Raw genomic sequence first — 13,934 nt, forward strand, 5'->3', positions numbered from 1 at the left:
AACAAGTACGTGAGAGCTTTAGCTTGATAATATCTTCTTCTGTGCTTCACCCTCTCAGGTGTAGACCTAGACCTGGCAAGAAAAGAAGAGGAGCAGCAAATGCTACAGGATGCCCGACAGTGGCTGAACAGTGGGAGAATTGAAGATATAAAGCAGCCTCGAACAGGTGCCACGGCTCTTCATGTTGCTGCGGCAAAGGGCTATTCTGAAGTCATGAGGTAGGAGCTCCTTCCCAGGGCTGGTGCATTGAATTAAGGCTGGTTTTGGTAAGGAACACAGCTAGCTTTACAGTTGAGAGAAATTTGTTTCATACTGAGACTTTCAGGCTGTTATTTCTCAAAAATCTCTGTAGATTTATGTGCCCAACCATAGCGGTTCACCTAGAAATACACAGAGACTGGAAGATTCTCTTTCATACCCCTAGGCCTTTAAAGTCACGAAAGCTTTTCAGAGAGTGAGACATAAATTAGAAGGTTTAATTTTCACTATTAGAGTAATAATTTTAGGACTAGCAAGTTAAACACTGTTAGGGGGTACAAGTATAATTTCAGCCTACAAAGTGACAATAGTAGCTGCATGACAATCACGAACACTCCAACACTTTACATGACCGGTCTAGTGGAAAAATGCAGTGTCCACCCCTCCCTCACTGTCCCTTGCTCCTTCACGCTCCTGCAGCCATCAGCAGTGACAGACGGATTCCAGCACGTTCTGCTTTTACTGCTCTGGCACTAACAAACTTATTATGAAGATAAACTTGCCCAGTGTAGGGTTTCCTGGCAATAAAGCATTAATATTTTTACAGGTAAGGTCAAATTAAGGTTTCTAACAATAAAGCTTCCTTCTCTACTGTTTATGTGTAGATGGAGCTGCCCATAGACATCAGCAAGGTCACTATTGCCCAGGTTAAAATCCCTTCTGGAAGTCGTCATCCATTTGGATCCTAAATCTCATAGTTTTAAGTGGCATGACTTGATGCGTAAGAGCTGTTTCTTATCAAGCTCTAGTAATTTTGTTGTTATCCATGTTTTCGATTTGTATTCATTTATTAGAGCTTATAATTGAATTATAAGATGTCTGTGCCTGTACCGCGCCCAAGAACACTGATCTAACACAGCTTGTGTGGAATAGAAATGTAATGTCTCCTGGGTTTGAGGTGTTGGTCCTGTGGACTTTCAGAGGAGGTTTGAATATCCAGTACTCGTCAATGAAAGCTGTGTTCGCTGTGTGCAGGGTAACTGGTCCTGAGCCGTTACTCCTTGGCATTCATTGTTATAAACAGATCTCACAGATAGCTGACGTTGTTTCACTCTTGTGTATTTTATGGCCACTCTGTAGGTTCAAATACAAAGCTTCAGTGACTTAAACCAAAGGGGCTGAAAGCCAGGCGCTAGCTAACTCTCAAATGAGATGTGGAATTTGTCTGTGACCTTGAGTCTCTTAGCAGCTATGTTCCTCCCTTTTGCCAGCTGGAAAATCAACATAAAGTCAGCACCTAATTTAAAATTTCTTTCACAGAGAAACACATTGCTGCTATAGGATGACCGTGTTTTATTTAGCACAGTAACGCATCAGTGTAAAGCTGCAGGGGTTTCAAAACTGTTGGTGCCATTCTGGGATCATGCTGGATTTCCCTTGTCCTGTAGGATGGTGGAATGGATGGTGGAATTTCCCACGATGGAAATTTTCAGTAGCGGTTTTACCAGACTTGCAGAATTCCCCTGGGATGTTCTTCAGTATTTAAGCAACTTGGATAACAGTCAGTTTTGATACGTGAACCGCTCAGTACTTTGATCTGATCGCTGGCGTGCCAGTGTGCATACGTTTGTTTGGTTTTTAAATATTCAAGCTGCAGATGCTATGAAACACTACCACGCTGGTCTGATTGAGAAGGGAGTGGGTGGAAGGTGCCTAGCAGTGAATGTGATGCAAGGGTGTTCCCAGGCAGGTTCACTTGGGTAAGATTTGCTTCAACTGCGCAAGGACTAGTCTGCAAAAATGCAGTTTGGGTTGTTTAACCCAAATGTGGGTCATTTAACTCACAAATTTCACAGCTGTCAATCACAGTGATGTCGCTGCTTCTTAACTGGCAGTCCTGCTGGCATCGTCTCCTTACGGACTGTTCCTACGGCGTGGCCTTGTTCTCTGGTGGAACCAAGACTGAGCTCCAGTTCCCAACTGTCCTGTTCGTGCCAGGTGCTGTGCTCGGCTCCTTGCGATAGAGACGGCAGTCTGCAGAGCTGTCGTTTCTTTGCTTAGTGCCTGAGCAAGTCTGGTGCCTCTCGGCCGTTGGGGCAGGAGTTCAGACTGGGTCACTGATGCCCGATTAGAAATTAAGGTGTTCTCCCAGTTTAGGACATGCTGAAAGGGAACCTTATCAATTAGACACATCCCAGCAAGCTTTACAGCAAAGTCACTTTTCGTTTACTGCCCTTTTCTGTATCAGTTGCAGGCGCATCAAGTGGGATGTTCCTTAGGTGAATAAACAAGTTAAGAAACTACTGGCTCATTGTGACCATTGTTATGCTGTGGCTTGAACTCTTCTGTGTCAAGAACCCATTCTCGGGTGGGCAGAAATCAATATTGCTTCTTTCCTCAGGCTCTTGATCCAGGCTGGGTTTAATTTGAACATCCAGGACAATGACGGCTGGACTCCGCTTCATGCTGCTGCGCACTGGGGAGTGAAGGAGGCTTGCTCCATCCTGGCTGAGGCTCTGTGCGATATGGACATCAGGAACAAGCTGGTTAGTATGCACGGATCTTGGCACAACTTCTGCCATGTATTTTGTAGCCAGGTGAATATCAACTTTATCGCCTACCAATGCCACGGCAAAGTTACATGATGAGCAGTTCTCCTAGCATGTGTGCTGGAGCATTTAAAAATGTCAGAAAATAAAGAATCTTGACTGGATGAAGGCAGAAGAGATTTCAAGTATTACTGGAAAAGATGGGTGATTCAACTTTGGACCTAGATTGTAAGAAAGGATGGAGGTTAATCTGTGTCTTCCTGTTTTACTGTAATCCTGACAAATTAAACAACAACAACAAAGACAGTCTTGGAGCGCAAAATAATATGCTAATATTAAGGTATAAGGACCTGGAAACTAGTGAATCCTTGAGAAACTGGCAGCTTTAAATCTTTCCTGTTCTACTATATTGGTCATGAAAAGGGAAATTGAAAAAATTGACTCAGATTTGTGAGAAATGAGTGAAGAAAAAGAGGATGGAAGAAAAAAAAGGAGAAAAAAGAAATCCTCTTCCATCCTAACAGAAGTTTTTCCTTGAAGAGCCCCATGATTCTCAAGAGCTGACGTGTGCTTGTCCAGGGTTGTTCTTTGTGTTCCCCTCCCTGCTGCGATGCCCAGGCAGTGCCTGTGAACCGCTTCCTGCTGGGGCAGGGTCAGTTGTGCCGTGGCTGCTTCTGGGGGAGGAAATGCGGTTGCGTGTGCTTGAAACAGCACCGGGGAACGAAAGCAGGCAAGATAATTTGATAAGGGAAGTGTGGCACTGTATGGTTTAAGTGCATCTGTCTCTCTGGACGCTAAAGTGAAAGAAATGGCTCTATGAGAAGGAGCCGTTTTAGCGTGGTGAGCTCTTTGGCATCCAGAATACGGGGAATGTTTTCTGTCTGAAAAGTGCCATCCGGTGCTCTTCAAAAGTGTTCAGAATGCATGTGGGTTTTGTATTGTGCTAGACTTGAAGAGAAACACACATACACAGTTGTGTTTGCTGCATTACCTGCTCTTCCCAGTCGAGGATTGTTACCTCGCTAGGTCAGATGGCCAAGGAAACCTGTACTTATTTGATCACTAGCCATCAGGTTTCATTATATGTTATTAATTAAATGGTTATTACAGCTTTAGTTACGGTGAAAATGTAACTGATTTCTTGTTTTGTGCCCCAAACTAATTTTTCTGCTTTGTTTTATTTTGAAACTGCTGATGGATGTGGAAATGACTCCCACATTTTTGGGCCTGCTGATGACTGGCGGCCTTTTGGAGGTTCCAGTACACGATGATACAGTAGGACAGGTTGATCGCGTTCCTTCTCAGTACGAGAGTGTCCTTTCTAGGAACCTGGAAACTCAAATATATTAATCCTGGCTGTTAGATTTGAGCAGCAGCAATTAGGGAACTGCATTTCATGGTTAAGGTTGCTCTGACCGTGGATTGAGTCCTACCATCACTGTCGCATGGCTTTCCCTGCTCTGGGGTGACACAGAGCATGTTACTCAGCATTTGGGGAGGAAGCATGTGGAGCGTGTTCACTTTTGTTCTTCACTGGTAAATAGTGCTTTTTTGAATATTAACAGTATTCCATATCAGATATCCTCTTGTCTTCTCTCATTGCATCAGGGCCAGACGCCATTCGACGTGGCTGATGAGGGACTAGTCGAGCATTTAGAAATGCTGCAGAAGAAACAGACTGTGGTGAGTTTCTGGCAGATCATCTTCCACCTCTCCAATTACCTTTTCACACACAGGTGTTCTCCAAGACGTATGGCATCAACAGGCACGGGAAGCTGAGGCCCAGCTATTTTTTTTGTTAGTCATTTGGAATCATTTAATTACACCAATATTTTTAATAGCTAGAAATCTAGAACACTGGATGACTGCATCAAGAAGGTCAGTAGAGCGCTGACATGCAGAGTTACATAAACTGGTAAGAAATGTATAGTTCACATTTGGAATTGTTATAATTCTGCAGTTGCTTTTGTTAGCTGGCAAGCTCTCTAGCATCAAACTGCACTTTTCTTAATGAGTGATTACTCAAGTCAACTTTGTGTTTGCATCCAAGGAAATACGCTGTCAGTGTTGAGAAAGAGATGTTACCATGTCTGCCTTTCTTACAATAGGGAGACTTTTGATTGAGTGAGGAGAAATTCTAAACTTCAGGGAATTCTGGACTAAAACAATTGGTGATATTAACCATAATAAACCATATTAAACTGCCATTTCATAATGCCATGGAGATATTGGAAGGGGTTATAAGCAGAAAGTTGGCATAAAAAAGGAAAGCAAAAATATATCTTGCTCAAAGGAAAGCCGGTTGTCAAGCCAGAAAGTTGGTTTTGGATTGCATTTTTTCCTATTTTATCTCATCTATTCAATTACCTCATTTGGGTGCTTCCAAAAAACAAACCAACCTTCTTTACAAAAAAAAAAAAAAAAAAAAAATTAGTAAGTATCATTTAAAACATGAGATTCAGAAACAGACATAATGAGAGCACTGCTGATAAAACCCAGTAAAGTATTTTGAGGAACTGACAATGTGGGTGGGAGAACTCAGGCTCTGATCATAACACAGCTGCCGTCATCCTTAAATAGCATCCGTAGCACTCACAGAAACTTTTTAAAAATTAATCAGCTTCTCCCTAAATGAGGTGTTGATAAATACTATCAGTGTTGTATTTTGGATTTCCTCCTATCTCACTACCCCAGGATGCTGCAGATAACTGCACTCCTCAGAAGAAAAAAGAAAAGCAATGACAAGAATTGTTTTGGATGGGTGCTAGCCAATTTTTAGGCCTGCTTCACAGGGGCTAGCAACCCCTCTTGTTCTCTGTATAGTAGCACTATATGAAGGCCTTCTCCATGTATTAAATTAGTGTAGCAAGCTATAGTAGAACTAGGAAGAAGAGAAGAATCCAGATTTTATCACACTTTTTTTTTAGTGGATATGATTTTTTTTTAATAGAAATGCCATTTTATCATGTGTCTTTATCATGTGCCATTTTTATCACTTAGAATAGAAAATGTACATTTGTGAAGGATGAAATAGGCAGTTCCATGACATTCCTCTAAGTACATTATTTCACTTTCCAAATGGCTCTCAAATCAGATTTTTTTTTTAAATCTAAAGCTTGTAGCAGAACAATGCACCGTCCTTGCTAAAAAAAAAAATGCTGCTGCTATGGGAGAGAAGAGGGGATTTTGCTTGCTGGAAGCAATTCACATGATTTGGGTTTGGATTTTTTTTTCCCAATCTCTGAATTACCTGTGAGTGGAGCAGGCTGTTCCCTGCCCTTCCCTTTGCTGCGCCCCAGCAGCTTTGTTCTATTTAACAACATGGTGTACCCCAAATACTGGCTCTTCACTCCATGTAGCTTTTCCTACATTCAGAATGTGCAGAGCTTTTGCTTCTTGTGCCTGGTGTCAGCTCCTATCAAAAGAGAAAGAACAATTAGGCTAGACATGACCCAAAGAGGCAGCCTCAGAAGTGAGCCTCCAATTGCCATCCCTTTTTCTACCTCAGCTGTGTCTGTGCTTCTAGAAGGTACTGAAACAAATATTTTTGGTTACTGTTTTCTCCATCAGTGGTGACAAAATTAATACTGCTGCTCTCTGGGCAAAGCATGTCAGTTGTTGCCCTGATCACAGGTATTGTTGTGCAATGACTTTGGCTGGCATTTGAGAGATTTGCGAGGTGACCCGTCCTCGTGGGAGATCTGTCGGTTGCCTGTACAGGGCCTATTTGAATGCTTTCCTCTCAGAGCAAGTAAATGATAGCTACAGAAGCAGCAGATTTGAGTCTAGCCTGATTTCATGGGTGTACAAACGCACGTGGACAGACCTCCAGCACTGTGTCTGCATGGGCAGAGGTAGGGCAGTATGGCGGAAGTCAGGATTTGACTCTGGGTCTCAGCAGGGATGCTGCGGACTTCTCTGAAGGTTTTAATAAATTCCGGCTTGAGTCTAAGGACGTGCTGAGTGTGTAGCTGTGCTCTTATGGAGCTCTAGTCCAAGACATCCAGTGCTCTTGCAGATGGGCATCTGTTGAATTGGCTTGTTAAACAAATCCACAGTATTTTTCATCTAACGAGGCTGGGGTGACCTTATGCTGTGGTAATTATCAGATTGTGCTGAGGTGGCTTGTTAAGATGTCTCTTTTCATTCTTTCTCCAACCTACTTGGACTTTTTGACAGTTGCGAAGTGAGAAGGAGACGAGGAATAAGCTAATTGAAGCCGACATGAACGGCAAGCCTCAAAGCGGACTCTTCACCAAGTACGTTTCTTTTCTCTTCGTTGAAAAGAAGCTGCGCAGAGTGTAATGGGAGGCCAGCTTCATCTGTTAGCAGTCAGCTGGCCTCAGCTGGTTTAAAATAGTTTACTGCTGTTCGTGTTCATTTCATGGTTTCTTTTAAATTTGAGCTCTCTTAAATACAATTTTAGCTGTTTCCTAACTGACCCAGTGAATGGTACAACAGGGAGTTGGGCCAGTGCTTGGTCCCCCAGCTTCTGCTCTTGCCAATGATCAATTTTGGGCTGAGAACTGCATCTTTGCAGTTGCACGGAGTTGTACAGCCCAGCTGATGGGTTGTGTTGCACTAGGAGAAGTGACACCACATTTTTTTGGACCGAGAAATGCTTGCAAATTTAGGAAATGTGAGACTGGCATTGGAATCCATGGCAAATGGGCAGCGCTGGAAGTGCTGGGATGTTGAGTCTGTAGATGGATTTTGTCCTTTTGCTTGTTCTATATGTAGCAAATCATGTCTATGTGTTCCTCAGAAGCAGAACTCAGAAATAACTCGCTCACCTGGTAGTCCTTAAAATTTCTGTATCTTGCAGCAAGGAGAAGATTCTTTATGAGGAAGACACGCTGAAGTCCATGGAAATGGAGGAAGAGAACAAGGACTCTAGCAGTTCTAGTTCTGAAGAAGAGGAAGAAGCTGAAGAAGATGAAGTTTCAGAATCCGATGCTGAAAAGGAGTCAGGTAAGACTTAGTACAGTCTCAGTTTAATAATTAGCCTAGCAATTTTAGGGGAGCAGTTTGAGAACTGCTTTTTTCTTTTTGCTTAGTTGTTAAAGACATCCTGAAAGTCTTACTTCCAGTGTGTATGTATAGAATATGGAGAACTCTGTACGTAGTGTACTGAAAAATCTGATCTAAATGCTGAATCCCAAGTCAGCATAATTTAAAAAAAAAAAAAAGCTGCAGATAGTATTTTAATTTCTACTTCCAGCTCACTTGAATTTAAGATAACACATTGTTCGCAGGTTGTTCTTAAACAGTAGGTTTTTCCTCCTTGGCCAATTTCAGGATGAACACGTCAGTTACTGCAAGATGGTAGAAATGCAGTTGAAGGTGTAGGAAGGGAATAGCCTGTTGTGTTTGGATCAGAGAAATGAAATGAAGGGCTGAAGCTGTTCTGTGTAATTGTGGAGATGAGGAGCTTTTTTCTGACATGTATAATAATTGCAGAACATAGTGGAAAATAAGGATTAAGTACATCGAGTCATGTTAGCCTTTACATTATAGCATATTGCTGCCATCCTGCTTCCTTTGTATCAGTCTCATTCTCTTTCCATAATTTCTAAGGCTTCCTTAATTAGTTTAAACAGCGTATATGTGCAGCACAGAAAGTTTAAATAAAGATACTTAATTTTACAGTAAGCCAAGACTTACTTGTACTTAATTTTTCTGCAGAGAGAGATGGATCTTGGGCTATGATGTGTTAAATGGTTAAACTACTTTTACCATCAGCTTACTTGGCCTATATCCCAATATACTAATAAATAAGTCCTTGCAGGGAAGTGTATTTTAAAGTTTTATCCTGCTTCTTGTGCCATTAAAATTGTCACCTGCATTCCAGTTGTATCAATTACGATGTTTATCGCAGCATGAGAGGTGTTGAGAATCCTGGCTGGTCTTTGCAGAGCTGGTAGTTACAGAAGCTGTTTGGGTATGACAGTATCACGGTGAAATAATGTTTTGGCTTTTAAATCAAGCAAATGTAGTGGAGAAGTCAGTGGCAGAAACAGGCATGCAGTAGAAGTCACATTTATTTGCTCCATGAATCAGGGTTTTATTAGATAGCAGCCCCGTATAGCTATGGGCCAGTTCTTGTGAACATGGTAGGAACTTGACCGAAGCACCTCTAATGTACGTATAGCTATAAGAATTGGAGCCACGTGGTGTTTAACTGATTTGGGAACAGCAAGGAAAGTGCTGCAGCACTTGGCATTACATTTTGTGTCTTTTTATTGAGTTAATTCACTGAGCCAAGCCCGTTATACTAATCTATTTCGAACCACTAAAGCTAAAACAAATTGAAGACAAAAAGCATTCAAGTAATGCTAAGCATCAAGCTTCAGGCTTTGTTACCTGTGCTCTCCTTTCCGAGAGAAGTTATTAGCTCCTTTGAGAAATTTCAATCGGAATTGAAACCTTACCTTGTAAACTTCTCAAATCTCTAATAAAGTGAACATGGACTTGGCCAGCTGGATGTAGACATAGTTGTCGGTTGTTGTGAATGGGGCGCACATTTTCGGAACTCAAGGTTCAGGAGATAACAACATCAGCCCACATGGAGTAGGAGGACTCCAAAGAGAAGTAGGGATGAAAATAGCTTTTCATAGAAAATTCTAAATGTCACAGTATTACTAGTTTCAAACACAATCGTAAGAACAATTATGCTTTATTATCTGCTAGACATTTTAAATGCTTGGATGGATATAGGAGGCATGGTTTTGAAAACATGGAAATTATTTCCTTGTTCCTCTTCATTTTCTTCTGAGATTTAATATTCACATCACTTTGTAAGTCTAAGCAGTCCTGGACAGATAGAAGATGACTGTTGTCCTAAAGTGTTCAAAGTCCAGATGAAGGGAAAAAAAAAAAAAAGCCAAAATATTGTTATGAGTGATCTTTTTAAATTAAAAAAAACAAAACAAAACTCCTTTGGTAACTGAGCATAAGGCAGGACAAAGTAGAACCTGGCAGTATAATACAGCAATTTATTTTGAGGTATGTTTTGAAGGCTCTCAGGTTGCGATAAATTTGTGGAATTTGCAGAGACTGTGGGAGGAGAAGAAATTTGAAGAGGTGAGCAGTGAAATTGTTGGAGTGCCTCAGGGAATACCACGTTTCTTACAATCTGTAAGAAATATGTGTTTTTTCAAACAAAAGAAGCTAATTGCAGTAATGTCATTTTATTCATCTTGAGGACAATTAACAATTTGGCATTGGGTTGTATATAAAAAAGAGAAAGATCAGTATAAAATTCCATGGTTGTTATCTGTGCTGGTAGCTATTACAATAGGTAATTATTGTGAATTAAAGCAGGCCAGGGAAACTTTCAATGTTTAAAAAACCAAAACAAAACAAAAAAAGAAAGTCCAAAAAAAACCCTTAAGAAAAATTACATTTATGCCAAATTTGACAACTAAATTTTCAATCTCACTGAATTTGTGTTGGGGAGATTGAGCTAATCCTGACCTGTTTGCCTTGATTGGATTTCATGATGTTTACTGCTGAAATTTTAGTAAAATAAAATGTGGGATCCTCCCCTGTGGACAACGATGCCTGTGGTCGTGCAGTCTCACGCTGCCGGTACAAAGTCCTTTTGCCTGTCCTTCTCCTTTCGGTCACATTGCTCATGGTTAGAGTTCTTGCCAACCTGTCATTACCGCTTAAGCTTGTGCCCTTGTAATTAGGCTTGACCTTAAAAGTTGACCCGTGTACTACAGAGTTCCCGAACGGGCTCCCAGTCACCATCTAGCCCAGCCCGTAAAGCCTGCTGGCTCTCCGGCCAGGTCTCTTCTCCCCTTCCTGCAACATCGAGGATTCTCCTGTGTTTTACAGGCTTCACCCTCAAGAAATTGGCAGATGGCAAGCATGTAATTTTTTTGTCTGTGTGCATTTCCATGGCCTGCTGAATGCCGAGTCAGGGCTGCAAGGAGCAATGGGTAACCTGCTGCCCCTTCCTAAAAGGGCTGTTTGGAAGGGGAACGCACCTGCGCGTTAGGCTCAGGAAATGCAATGCTCTGTTGAGGTGACTTTGGAAGTTCTGAGAAAACACAAAGCGAGGGAGAGGTGGCTGAGACTTCAATATCATGCAAACCTTCCTAGGGGAGGTGCATCTTGGTCTCTAATTCTGGATCTGTTAGTCCTGCTAACTGCCTGTTGTTTTTAAATGTTTCTCTTGGCTTGCTTTTTTCTGTTTTCCGTGTCCTTTGAATCCTGTATTCTAGGAGTGAGAACATTTGTTTCAGAAAGACTGATCTTCGTGCTCCAAGGTGCCGTCCTCGCAGATGCTCCGTACCAAACCGCTTTTTATTTGTAATGGAAGATCTTTGTTCACTGCACATACCTCATTTGCTGGTGCTGTTTGGGTGGTTACACTTAAAATGACTTTGTTTTTTCAAAACCATGACTCTGTGAGGCACTCATAGCTGCAAGAGGAAAACGTTGTTTCGTTGGTGTAGGTGCATCATTTCTCAGGCACCTTGCATGTGGCTGTGTTTGGTAAATAGTCTGTCGTAGAGCCCTGTGCACTCCGGTCAATTGGACCTATTGCGTGAGACATAGTTTCTGCTTACTCTCCCCCTGGTAATTTCTGGTGGATGTTCTTATGTCAAGCATGGGGCATATATTAAAAAAAAAAAAAAAAGTAGTACTGAAGGATTGCACTTGTCTAACAAGCAGGGAGCCAGCTGTGAGCTGTGCTTGTGTTGCCTTAGCTTGCTTTGAGCCCTGTTAAAGATTTTTTTGTTGGGAATCAGTCCTAGCTTTGTGTAGAAAAATGGATTTTGCTGTAGAAGACCAGAAATTCTGCCCGCTGACATAAGCAACTGCAGCAGAACCGTGCACTGAAATCCACCGCCAGGCCCACTCGGGACGTGTGCTCTAATGCATACTCCTGTACGATAGCAGGAACGGCACGTTCGGCCTTTCTTCCTGAGCGTTACAAGGGAAGAACAATCCCTGAGAGGAAACAAAGTTGTGAATAAGAAAAAAATCTGTTTGTTTTCCATAAGGTGCTTTCTGCAAAGATTTTGCTTGTTTGTGGGGGTGAAGTTCAAAAGCTTTGCCTGGCAAATGTCTCCATCATTTTTTTTAGTAAGTAGAGAGCCTCCTTGCTGAAAGCCCTGATTAGCCTTGGCACTGACATCATCTTTACAATTTAAGGCGTACCAAGGTCACAGCAACTCTGAACTCGAGTTAGCGCACGCTGTGCTTGTAAAGAAGGGCCTTGGAAGTGCAATACTGAAACACTTGGTTTCTCTTCTTGTTTAAAATTGTAGAAAGGAAGGAAGAGCCCTTTGCCAACCACTCCAGCCATGAAACCAGGCCTAGCATCACTGAGCAAATACCACCACCCGAGCCCAACTCCTTCACTGCATCTACCAGAAGAGTAAGTGAATTTGGAATCAATGGGTACTCCAGCAGAGCTTGAAAGCAGTAGGTTCTTCTGGGAAACGAGCGCTCTGAAACCGATTTTCAGAGGAGTTGTAAGACATGAATTTAGGAAAGCATGATAATATGCAATTTTGATACAGATGCCATGTTAACAACAGTGTAGGACTGGCACAGAGGAGAACGTTTGTACGATAAGGTTCCTCTTGAATCTCTTACCCTCTGAAGCAAATTGCACTGTTGACAAGAGAAACCCTGAGGACCACAAGTGCTTTGTGTCACTGTCAGCTCTGAGATGGTCGATGCCAATCTCTTACCAGCAGGAGATCTTTCACCAAAGCTGGTTCCTGCTGATGTATCAGCAGTGAATTTGGCATCATCATCTAAAGTGCCTCCGACTTGCCAAACTCCCTTGGTTCACTGGCATGATGTTATGGCCCAGTAAGCAGAGCGGATAAAGTTTGCATCTGACTAGATAGCTAGGCTATGAAAGCTTTTTAAAGGTGAAGTGGAGTTACTGAAATCTTATCTGAATTCTCCAGCTCTCACGTCACTCAGCTAGATGGCACCAGGAGACTCTGTGTTCTGCTGAGGACTGGTGTCTTAGGCTTCTGGTTTCTTTTTGCACCAGAATACAGAGGACAGCTATACAATGCAGGCACCTTGCAAAGGTCTGAAGCACTAGGTAGATGTTAGAGGGAAATGTTTCTTGCTTAACACAGGGGGTTTTTTTTATTTTTGACGTGCTGCTAAGTCTAATTTCTCATCCAGATCAAATGAAATAGAGCTCCTCTGGGCGTTGTTCAACTTGGGCTGACTTGGCAGGGGAAGTATTAAAGGTAGAAGGATACCGGAAAGTGTGAGCACTTCACCTTTTCCCAGCTGCAGAGTATTGTTCTCGCTTACTTGAGCTGTTTAACCCAGAATAAGGCTGTTAGGGTATAGAAGAGGATCTGTGTGCAAAGCTGTTATTAATTTGAGCTCCATCACTCAAGATCAGCTACTTTACCTCTTCTTACATGTTTGATTCTTCTGTAACTCTCTCTGTCGGATTGGGTTTTATATGAGAAAATAGGAGTGCTTGTGTTGCCCTCCATTTGTGGAGTTATTAGTATTTGCTGTTCTTATGTTCAGAAATTACAGAAGGCAGCTTTTACTGTGGATTTGAGCTTTCTCTGACGAAAGTGTCAAAACTACATTAAAGTGTTAGAGCTCAGTAGACTGGAAGTGTTAGAATTAGTGGAGTACAGCGATTAACTCTGTGCATCTGCATTAAAATAACATTAGCTAAGAAACACTGCTAAAATACTGCAGTGATAGTTTTATCTTTGCAGTCTTGATTCAATGAGTTAGAGGGCAGAGCTCCCCAGTAGCTTCATTTATTCTGGGCAGTGTCGGATGTTTTGTGTTACGTAGAATATGGTATAATGCTTGTATCAGCTTTGACCAAAAGCCTTGTCTACCCAGAATCCTGCCCTTGACAGTGACCATCAGAAGATACTAGAGAAGACAGAATCTGGCTGGACTGCTCTCCACTTTCTAGCGATTTGCATTTCAGGGACTGGCTGAACCTGTGGTATTTTTTGTATTCAGTACCCCCAGTTAGACTTCTTCTCTATGAATTTATGTGGTCGCTTGAGTGCCCATGATGTTTGGGATCCTATAATGTCCAGTGGCAAAGGGTTCTTCAGCTTCATTACATATTGTACAGAGCTTCCCACACCTGTTTCTTTAAGCCTGCCAGAGGCTGGCTTTGTTTGCTGCCCCTACTTCCTTTAGGGGAAGGAACAA

General features: G+C 42.1%; 1 protein-coding gene across 8 annotated transcripts in view; it reads left to right on the forward strand.

Moving 5' to 3' along the window:
* PPP1R12B (protein phosphatase 1 regulatory subunit 12B) overlaps nt 1-13,934 on the forward strand; it is a 126,624-nt gene that overhangs the window by 39,577 nt on the left and 73,113 nt on the right. For all 8 annotated transcript variants that reach the window (XM_054803563.1, XM_054803565.1, XM_054803557.1 and 5 more), the window contains 6 exons: nt 59-218; nt 2,600-2,744; nt 4,356-4,430; nt 6,927-7,006; nt 7,573-7,718; nt 12,032-12,141. In XM_054803563.1, coding sequence (XP_054659538.1) covers nt 59-218; nt 2,600-2,744; nt 4,356-4,430; nt 6,927-7,006; nt 7,573-7,718; nt 12,032-12,141 — 716 coding nt within the window. The remainder of the gene's footprint in view (nt 1-58; nt 219-2,599; nt 2,745-4,355; nt 4,431-6,926; nt 7,007-7,572; nt 7,719-12,031; nt 12,142-13,934) is intronic.

Source organism: Grus americana, chromosome 25, assembly GCF_028858705.1.
Source record: "Grus americana isolate bGruAme1 chromosome 25, bGruAme1.mat, whole genome shotgun sequence".
Classification (NCBI taxonomy): Eukaryota; Metazoa; Chordata; class Aves; order Gruiformes; family Gruidae; genus Grus; species Grus americana.